The sequence below is a fragment of the Aspergillus caelatus genome (assembly GCF_009193585.1).
Source record: "Aspergillus caelatus strain CBS 763.97 unplaced genomic scaffold BDV27scaffold_221, whole genome shotgun sequence".
NCBI lineage: Eukaryota > Fungi > Ascomycota > Eurotiomycetes > Eurotiales > Aspergillaceae > Aspergillus > Aspergillus caelatus.
The window spans coordinates 53,360-62,161 of record NW_022475484.1 but is presented as its reverse complement, the minus strand read 5'-3'; the positions used below and the strand labels follow the sequence as shown (position 1 = coordinate 62,161).

Genomic DNA, 8,802 nt, shown 5'->3' with positions numbered 1-8,802 from the left:
CTGGAATCTTATCTCGGCGACGCTCTGGAGCCTCCCCGCAGCCCCGAGAAAAACTTTTGCTCCACCCGCGCTATCGCGATTAAAAAGACTTAACACTTGATTGATTGAGACATTTGTACAAGAAAAGAAAGGGAAAATTCAAATTTGTTTTGTATTTCGGACTCTTTGGTTAATTATCGAACCGGGTTGATCAGTGGAAAACTTGAGAGCTGCTCTCTGATCCACAATAACCGAGCACGCAAGGTCCTCCGCTCCCAGTTACCGGTCCGCCGTCGCCCCGTTTCTCTCGATCGAGCCTCTACGAACCGTTAGATCGAGGATCTATGCGCCCAGATCGCCAAAGAAGGGCTTTTCTACTACTCCCGGATTAGGAACAACTTTCGTCGGTATTGAGCCGGCAATCTGGATACCTACGGGCGCGCTGGCTCGCGGCGCGACGACGCGGTCTTATTTAGAATAACATAGGTGTGGCAAGCGGTAGTCGCTTCAGCTTTCCAGTGTCAGACCCTTCTCGTCATCGGCTACACCGCGGAATAGCACGCGCAATAGACTTTGAGGGTCGCATAAGTCGCCTTCGATATTTCATGTCACCATGACGGTGGATGCACAGGATAGCACCCCAGCACCCCCAGCCGACCGCAGAGGGGCCGAGCTGGAGACCGGAGGCGCCGGGGAACAGCCAGAACAACCCAAGAACAAGAGCAATGGCGATGGTAATGCGCCTGCGGAAACTGGCCAGAAACCGAACCCGAAGGATCCATCCAGACCACGGCGGAAGAAAGCACGGAGAGCTTGCTTTGCCTGTCAACGGGCGCATCTGACTTGCGGTACGCTACACTGACCTCTTTTCAGTTTTGTTCGCATGGTTTTCCTCTTTCCCCCCCTTTCCTCACTTGTGCCGTGGCTCTCATGCGCGGCACAGAGAGGGCCCAGCCGATGTATTCCTGCATGTGATTAGCTTGTGGGCCGAGCCAATACTAATACCGAGTTGCGCATAGGTGACGAAAGGCCGTGTCAACGGTGTATCAAACGCGGTCTCCAAGATGCCTGTCACGATGGGGTTCGCAAAAAAGCCAAATATCTTCATGATGCGCCAGATGGAGCGTTGATGCCTGGAATTGGTGGGAATTTCTATAATAACTCGATGCGCAATAACTTGCCCTTGTCTAGAAATGGCGCCAATGCAGTTAATGCCACTACACAGCCGAGTTCCAGTCCCAATTTCTACCCTACGCCGCAGTCGAACTCCTATAGTGTCTATCAGGAAAATACTATGAACCAAAATTCTTTCACCTCCCAGTCCCCTGTCTCGCCGACATTTACCCTGAAAACTAACCCTGCCGCTCGAAACAACAGCCTTTCATCACAAGTTGGTCAGCAGCCGCCCAGCACCGGCGTGTCCGGCGCGACCAACCCAAGCCAAAACCCATTTGCCGGGCCCTTCTTTGACCCCAGTGACCCGGCCCTCTTTAACTTTGACCTGTCCAGTATGAACTTTGAGAATCGCTATGGTGCGTTGGAGTTTGGCATGCTTGGACATATGGCTACTGGGGCTGGTGACTCACCTAGTGATTCCGCTACCCAGCGAGGCTCAATGGGACGTAGTGGCTCGGCTCAATTTTCCGGTACGCCGATCACTGGCGCTGCAACTTTCGGCGAGAGCCCTGGCGGTCAACAGCCGTTCATTTTTGGCGACCCTCTTCTGAATGAATGGTCTAGTGGGCAACCTACGGGCCAAACTCATGTAAATGTCGGAGGTGTTTACCCACAGTCCGGCCAAGGAAGTGTAATTCCGGGACACTTGACTAAAGCAGATGCGCCACATGCGTTTGCGATCGAAAGCGGCCCTGGCGGCTTTGCTAGCCCCAATGCAACGACCAGTCCTCAAATGACGACAGGCTTTGATGACGCTACGTTCAGCAGTGCTGTGACAGCAAAGTCAAATGGCCTCTCTGCGAACGGACCACGACCTACGATCACGACACCGAGTTTAAAGCACCAAAACTTACAGGTCGGGGTTAGACGACGCCAACGGAACCCCTCATCAATATATGAGAACGTTAAGGAGCCGTATGCCTACACCAATCGTTTCCATAACCTGACCGCATTCATTCAGCGACGCTTCTCGCCACAGAAGACTTTACAGATCGCTAAGGCGCTGGCGTCGATCCGCCCGTCTTTCATTGCGACGACCAAGACTCTGAACCGGGACGACCTAATATTCATGGAGAAATGTTTCCAACGAACCTTGTTCGAATATGAAGACTTCATCAATGCGTGTGGCACCCCAACCATCGTTTGTCGACGCACGGGGGAAATCGCGGCTGTAGGAAAGGAGTTTAGTATCCTTACCGGGTGGAAGAAAGATGTCCTTTTAGGTAAGGAGCCCAACCTGAATGTCAATACAGGTGGCTCTGTTCCGGGCTCGGGTACATCATCACGGAGCTTTACTCCACGAGGCTCCGTGGTGGAGAGCACTCCTGGTCGCCCGCAACCAGTGTTCTTGGCTGAGCTGCTTGATGACGACAGTGTGGTGGAATTCTATGAAGATTTCGCCCGACTCGCCTTTGGGGACTCACGTGGTAGTGTCATGACGACTTGCAAACTGTTGAAATACAAAACGAAGGAGGACATGGAGAATCAGTCGGATGACAACCAACGGTGGAACAGCCATCTCCGCAAAGGAGGGATCGCCAGCGAGGCGGGCATGAATCAACTGGGGTTTAAAGACGGCAAGGTTGAATGCGCATACTGCTGGACAGTAAAACGAGATGTATTCGACATTCCTATGCTTATTGTGATGAATGTGAGTAACCCCTCTTTTTTTTTTTTTTGGCTTTCCCCGGATAGGAGGATACTAACGCATCAATAGTTCTTGCCATGCATTTGATTTTATTTATTGTATTATGGGTAATGCAAGCTATCATTGATGCTATAATTCACATGTACGGTCAACTTTTGGGGGGATTAAAAAAATGCTGTGTTCTTTTTCTTTGTTGTCTTGTTGCTTCCTTTTGATTTTATTGCTATGCCCTTGTATCCTGGCACTGGTACATAAGTGTTTGTATGATTCCCAAGGAGCTGTTTATGGTGCTCCTCTGTTTCTGATTTTTCTATTGTATATATGTGTCTGCACATATTAAGAGTGGTAAATTCTTCTCGAATGAGCGAAGTAGGTGACCCTAGCCTCCGACGATGGGAGAGCATATCTATAGTGAAACGAGGAGATTGATAGTCTCATAGCCACCAAAGAAAAGGTAAATTGCCTTGGATACAAAGGGGTGAATGTAGAGGTGCTGCTGCATTAAGCATAACAATGAAGAAAACGACCAGACCGTTTCAAGGCGTAAATCAGCAGCAGGTATTTATTCCCCTGGAAAGCCCAAACACAAAGTGCTACTTTACGGTCCAGCAAGACCATCCTAACCGCACTTTGACTGCTTTACCAAACAAGGATTCCAGAGGCTTGACTAAATCAGACAGTTCCTCCATTCTATCACTTCACTTGAAATGAATCTGGAAGCATCTTGATCTACAATAATGACACCCCTTTCCTTATCTATTGTCCAGGGACCCAGCGAGCCACCCCTCTGTCATCTAACGTTGGGACATCTTATGGACCAGCAGTCTGAGAGATTTGGGTCTAAAGATGCCATCATTGTCCCGTGGAGTGGTGCTCGGCTTAATTTCCAAGTCCTAAACCATCATACACATGATCTCGCTAAAGGCCTGCTTGCCATGGGTATCGGCAGGGGTGATCGAGTTGCGATCTTCTCGGGGGACGATGAACGGTTTGCCGAGTTGATTATTGCTGTGGCTCGGATTGGCGCTGTTCTGGTGGTGCTAAATAAGACTTTCACATTCCTGGAGTGTGATCGGGCCATCAGGCATACAGGTAATTTCGACTGATCTAAGGTGAGTGTACGGAGACACAGTGGTCCATTGCTAATTGAAGCAGAGACTTCTTTGCTCTTCATAGGTGACATGGTGAATTTCAAATCGACGAGGTTTCTCATCCAGCACACCCAGTCCAACCCAGTTCCTGGCCTGAAGCAGACCGTCTTGATCCGAACAGATTATGTTGACTCTCACGAGGCGCTCACATGGGATGATGTTCTACGTTTAGGGAACTCGGTGCCACAGCAAGCCTTACATCAAGCGCAGCGCTCAGTGCAGTGTCATGATACAGTCTATCTCCAGTTCACCAGCGGAACGACAGGAGTTCCAAAAGCTGCTATGCTTAGCCATTTGTAAGGCTTTCTCGTTGCCATATTGAAGTGGTTTGGTTTCATTAACTAAGCAGTGGCATTATCAACAATGGACGCATGTGCGGTATCCGTATGAATCTAAGGCCCGATGATATTGTCTGTTGCCCGCCACCATTGTTTCACGCCTTCGGTCTCGTCAGTGGCCTGATATGCTCACTTGTGTGTGGTGCTACCATTGTCTTTCCGAGTCGAGATTTTGACGCCTCTGCAGTGGTGGATGCTTTGATACGCCATGGATGTACCGTGCTGCATGGCGTTCCAACTATGTTCGTGGCTATATTGCAGCAGCTCCAGCACAGAAAAGTGGAAGTTAAAACTGTCCGAGCCGGTATGGTAGGAGGGATGAAGGTAGCACCGAGTCTATTGGAGGAAATACAGGCGACTTTCAGTCCCATGGATCTGAGAATCATTTACGGTTTGTTTTGCTGACATGGAGCTGGGTCCTTATCGCTTTATTATTTTTATTTATTTCGTATTGACGTATTGGCCTAGGAATGACCGAAACATCCGCCGGAAGCTTCATGACAGCAGCCACAGACCCAGCTAGAGAAAAACTGGAAACTGTAGGCAAAGCACTCCCCCACGTCCGGGCCAAGGTCGTCGACAGCCAGAACCACATCCTCCCCAGGGGATTCCAGGGCGAGCTTTGCATATCAGGGTATCTGCTACAGAAGGGATACTACAAGAACGGAGACAAGACAGCTGAAGCTCTGGTACGTGATGAGAACGGCGTGATATGGATCCATACGGGCGACGAAGCATCGATAGATGAGGAAGGATACTGTCGCATCACGGGAAGGATCAAAGACATTATTATCCGGGGTGAGCTTGCTTAGTTAAAGTCAGTAATACAGATAGACTGATATTAGTTAGGAGGGGAAAACATCTATCCTACGGAAATCGAAGAAAGGCTTATGGAGCACCCGGACATTGAGCAGGCTGCCATTGTCGGACTTAGGGATGATAAATACGGCGAGATCGTTGCTGCCTTTCTTCAAACAACCCCACAACATAATAGGCCTTCTCTAACTGATGTAAAAAACTGGATATGGCAGGTCCTTGGTCGACACAAGGCCCCGGTCCACGTCTTCTGGGTTGGACTCGGCGATCCGATCGGACAGTATCCTGTGACGGGGAGTGGAAAGATCATGAAGGATGTCTTGAGGGATATCGGAAACAAGATGATCGCGGGGAAAGAGAATAATTGATTAGATACAAAGGTCCTACATATATAAGTAGAGGTAGGAAGAAGAGTGAACTGATATCATCATTTGCTTCATCGGCCTCTCCGCCTCAGGCACCACATAGGTAAGATACCCAGTAGTAGTAATACCGTACCACTCCCACCAATCACTAAGTACCGATACTGTCACGGTCGATACCCCCGCATCGCCGCCTTATCGATACCGCGGGCTTCTTCCACATTCCACCGTTTTGCTCACTTTCAGTTGCTGCTCGTTGCCAGACAAACACTGGATTTCAGTCCATAGACTTGTTATAAGAAACGAAGAATGCGTCCAGACGGCCCCCGGGATTCTGTTACCGGGCCAGACAGTGGCCCAGAGGCTCCGTTTCCAATCAAGTTATCCGGTCCAGTGATCAAAGGTTTTGGGCGGGGAAGCAAAGAGGTATGTTTCATGTAGCTTCATTCTAATGCTGTACCGATCGCCACTTCTCGGTAGCTACATCTTCTCTCTAGTGCCAAGGAAACTAACCTAGCCAGCTGGGAATCCCCACGGCCAATATTCCCCCAGATGGCTTATCAGACTATCCCGATCTACAAGTCGGGGTGTACTACGGAGTAGTCGCATTGGATCCGTCCAGATTCACATCGGAGGCGACGATCCTTCCAGCTGTGCTGAGTATCGGATACAATCCCTTCTACAAGAACACCACTCGATCTGTGGTAGGTTATCCCTTGCCTAGAGACTCATCAACATGACATCAAGTATGGGTCCGTCGACTGACGATCATAGGAAATCCACATCATGCCCCCTCTCTCATCGCCATCACCAACAGCAAATGGTGAGGTGGGTCAAGTGAAATTCAACAAATTGCCTGACTTCTACGGCACAAAGCTTAATCTTTTGATTCTGGGGTACATCCGTCCAGAATACGACTACGTGTCGCTGAAAGCCTTGGTCGAAGATATTCGGATTGACTGTGAGGTTGCGCGTCAGAGTCTCCAGCGAGAGGCATATATCAGCTACCTTACTGGGCAGGATTTTTCGGAAGCGGTGCAGGAGCAGCGAAAATGGCTGACGAGTTTTTAAAGCTTGTTCCTTGTTTTGTTTGAGAAGGGATGGTGGTGTATCAGTACATAGTTTTCTTATTTATTTTGAATAGACTCGCATTGGTGGCGTGGTGGATAGACAAACATTCGACATCAACATACTTGGACATCCGCATACTCATCGCGTAATAATGCATGGACATTTAATGCCAGCCCTATCTTGGCAACGGAACCATCGGTTCCCCTTGCGTTGCATCCTTGGGTTCGGCTGGAGCCACGATGGAGACTGCCAATACTGCCAATACTCGTCGACGTCAGCCCAGCGTTGACAAGAGGACGTTGCCTGACCTGTTAGTTACTCGTGGGTTACTCTTTAAGTAGTTGTCCACCCATATCTTCACTTTGGAAAATAAAAAAAAAAAAAAAAAAACTAAAAATTAAAAATGTTGCAATCGCAATTGCTATTATCCTGAACTTGTAGTATTGCGGTAACTTGCAGGAAGGGTCACTTCTTACTATCCTAACCCTAACTCCAAGTCACCCTGAGAAAGCCTACAGACATAAGTAGAGAAAATGGAACGACTCCGACAACACATCCATCGTCGTCGTCGTCGCAGCAGCACCCCTAGCAGAGCACCTCCCCAAGGATCTCAATCTCCCAGCCTCAGCAGCGATAGACGCAAGAAAAGCGACCATGTTTTGCGCCGACTATACGTCACTTCGGACACGGCAGACTTCGACGCGAACATTCTCCGGCGATTCGAAGCGGAGGGCTTTAGCGTCGAGTATATCCCTTTCCAAGGGTCCAGCGGAGATTTCGAGAGAGACCGGAAAGACCTGGATAATTTGATTCACGAGCGAGAGGACGATCTCGAACCGGGGGAGAGATATGCGATTGTTGGTACGTACAGACGCCTCGAAGATACCCTATGAATTATTTTTTTTTATGTTAAAGATAATAAAATACCTGAATCCACGACCAAATAGCTAACAAAATTACTCCAAGCATATAACAAACCAGCCTATCTCCTCCTTACATCCCACCACCACCCAACAACAGCTACTAACCCTTTCCCTCTCCTCTGTGCCCTAGTAACATACTATCCCCAGATCTCCGGAACAGATACCCATAGTAGCCTCACAGACTGCCCTAACACAACGACCAACCCCTGCATCGTACCCCCCTCCACAACCTCTTCTTCAACCGCCACCTGCTATGACACCCTCTCCATCCTTCCTATCCAAGTCCATCTTGCCGGCCACCAGCCCACCACCCTCTGGGACGACTACAACAGCCACCCCAGCAAGAAGCGCCACAGATGTCACCTCTTCTTCTACCCGGAATCCGAGCCTGGGTTTGCGGAGTCAACGGCCAGAACCCACGACGTGATCAGTTCGCGCCTAGCCTGGAGTCGAGCGCTGGATTGTCTGAAGCGCGGGTTTGGTTGGCCCGGAGGGAGCTGGAAGGTGCCCGCCGTGGAGACGGTGTGGGAGGAGTACTGGCGGAATCTGTTCTACAATGGACAGGAAGCGGGGCGAGACGAGGTGGAGCATCATGCGGCCAATACAGTGAACATGATGGTAGGGAGTGGTGGTGGTATACCCTTGACCGAGCACGGGGATAGTGACGGGGGGAACTCTGACCCTACGGCCGAGTTGAATGAGGTAGCAATAGTCAATTGTGTTCCTACTTTAATTGGTGGTATATGCTCTCTTTTCACTTCTCTTGGGGACAATTTCCTTCCTTCCCTTGTCTTTTGCTGAGGAAGACCGTGGCTGATGGTGTTGATCTTTAGGAGAACACCCGGCTCAAATCACTAACTTTTACACCTCGCAATTCTTTCCTGCCGGGCCACCGTCGCAGAACATTCGTCTTTTGTCTCGCACGATCGGTACAGACCGGATAGTTGATGAGCTTCTGCTCACGTTTACGCATACAGAAGAGATCCCGTGGCTGCTGCCTCGTGTGCCGCCTACGGGTAAACAAGTGCGCGTTGTGATTATCATGACGGCTAGCTTCATTGCGGGGAAACTGGCTCGGCATAATATCTATTGGGATCAGGCGAGCGTCTTGGTGCAGATAGGGCTGTTGGACCCGAGTCTAGTGCCGAGCGGCTTTAAGGCTACTGGGAAGAACAGAGAGGGACGGGATGTTGTGGAGAGTCTTCCTGTTGTTGGAGGGGAGGGGGTCGATAGGGCTTTGTTTTGAACGGAAAAAGGTGAATTGGGCGGGGGCTTCGTAGCTATATATATGCCTATATCCGCGTTATATAGTATCTATACACATTCACACCGATTCTC

General features: G+C 49.8%; 4 protein-coding genes across 4 annotated transcripts; all 4 read left to right on the top strand.

The window, feature by feature from the left end:
* The first annotated feature begins 343 nt into the window (after positions 1-343).
* Positions 344-2,929, top strand: BDV27DRAFT_43256 (Zn(II)2Cys6 transcription factor domain-containing protein). The gene is made up of 3 exons (XM_032076628.1): positions 344-827; positions 999-2,806; positions 2,873-2,929. The coding sequence occupies exons 1-3, from the start codon at positions 593-595 to the stop codon at positions 2,888-2,890; spliced, it is 2,061 nt and encodes a 686-aa protein (XP_031923333.1). The 5' UTR covers positions 344-592; the 3' UTR covers positions 2,891-2,929.
* A 1,055-nt stretch (positions 2,930-3,984) lies between these two features.
* Positions 3,985-5,476, top strand: BDV27DRAFT_168039 (uncharacterized protein; the record flags this gene model as incomplete). Its single annotated transcript, XM_032074666.1, has 4 exons — positions 3,985-4,250; positions 4,304-4,683; positions 4,761-5,090; positions 5,142-5,476. The coding sequence occupies 4 exons, from the start codon at positions 3,985-3,987 to the stop codon at positions 5,474-5,476; spliced, it is 1,311 nt and encodes a 436-aa protein (XP_031923332.1).
* A 160-nt stretch (positions 5,477-5,636) lies between these two features.
* Positions 5,637-6,660, top strand: fmn1 (riboflavin kinase). The gene is made up of 3 exons (XM_032068377.1): positions 5,637-5,896; positions 5,992-6,174; positions 6,245-6,660. Exons 1-3 carry the CDS (start codon positions 5,780-5,782, stop codon positions 6,539-6,541), a joined length of 597 nt encoding a protein of 198 aa, XP_031923331.1. The 5' UTR covers positions 5,637-5,779; the 3' UTR covers positions 6,542-6,660.
* Positions 6,661-6,940: 280 nt separating this feature from the next.
* BDV27DRAFT_43200 (dienelactone hydrolase) lies at positions 6,941-8,802 on the top strand. The gene is made up of 3 exons (XM_032076626.1): positions 6,941-7,402; positions 7,508-8,200; positions 8,298-8,802. The coding sequence occupies exons 1-3, from the start codon at positions 7,075-7,077 to the stop codon at positions 8,708-8,710; spliced, it is 1,434 nt and encodes a 477-aa protein (XP_031923330.1). The 5' UTR covers positions 6,941-7,074; the 3' UTR covers positions 8,711-8,802.

What these genes read in the sequence shown, in the direction of transcription:
- BDV27DRAFT_43256 (XM_032076628.1), top strand. Translation starts at nt 593, where the DNA reads ATGACGGTGGATGCACAGGATAGCACCCCAGCACCCCCAGCCGACCGC. An exon ending in ACGGGCGCATCTGACTTGCG is followed by an intron (nt 828 to 998) that starts GTACGCTACACT and finishes AGTTGCGCATAG; the next exon opens with GTGACGAAAGGCCGTGTCAA.
- fmn1 (XM_032068377.1), top strand. Translation starts at nt 5,780, where the DNA reads ATGCGTCCAGACGGCCCCCGGGATTCTGTTACCGGGCCAGACAGTGGC. An exon ending in TTGGGCGGGGAAGCAAAGAG is followed by an intron (nt 5,897 to 5,991) that starts GTATGTTTCATG and finishes TAACCTAGCCAG; the next exon opens with CTGGGAATCCCCACGGCCAA. An exon ending in AGAACACCACTCGATCTGTG is followed by an intron (nt 6,175 to 6,244) that starts GTAGGTTATCCC and finishes TGACGATCATAG; the next exon opens with GAAATCCACATCATGCCCCC.
- BDV27DRAFT_43200 (XM_032076626.1), top strand. Translation starts at nt 7,075, where the DNA reads ATGGAACGACTCCGACAACACATCCATCGTCGTCGTCGTCGCAGCAGC. An exon ending in GGAGAGATATGCGATTGTTG is followed by an intron (nt 7,403 to 7,507) that starts GTACGTACAGAC and finishes AATTACTCCAAG; the next exon opens with CATATAACAAACCAGCCTAT. An exon ending in TTGTGTTCCTACTTTAATTG is followed by an intron (nt 8,201 to 8,297) that starts GTGGTATATGCT and finishes GTTGATCTTTAG; the next exon opens with GAGAACACCCGGCTCAAATC.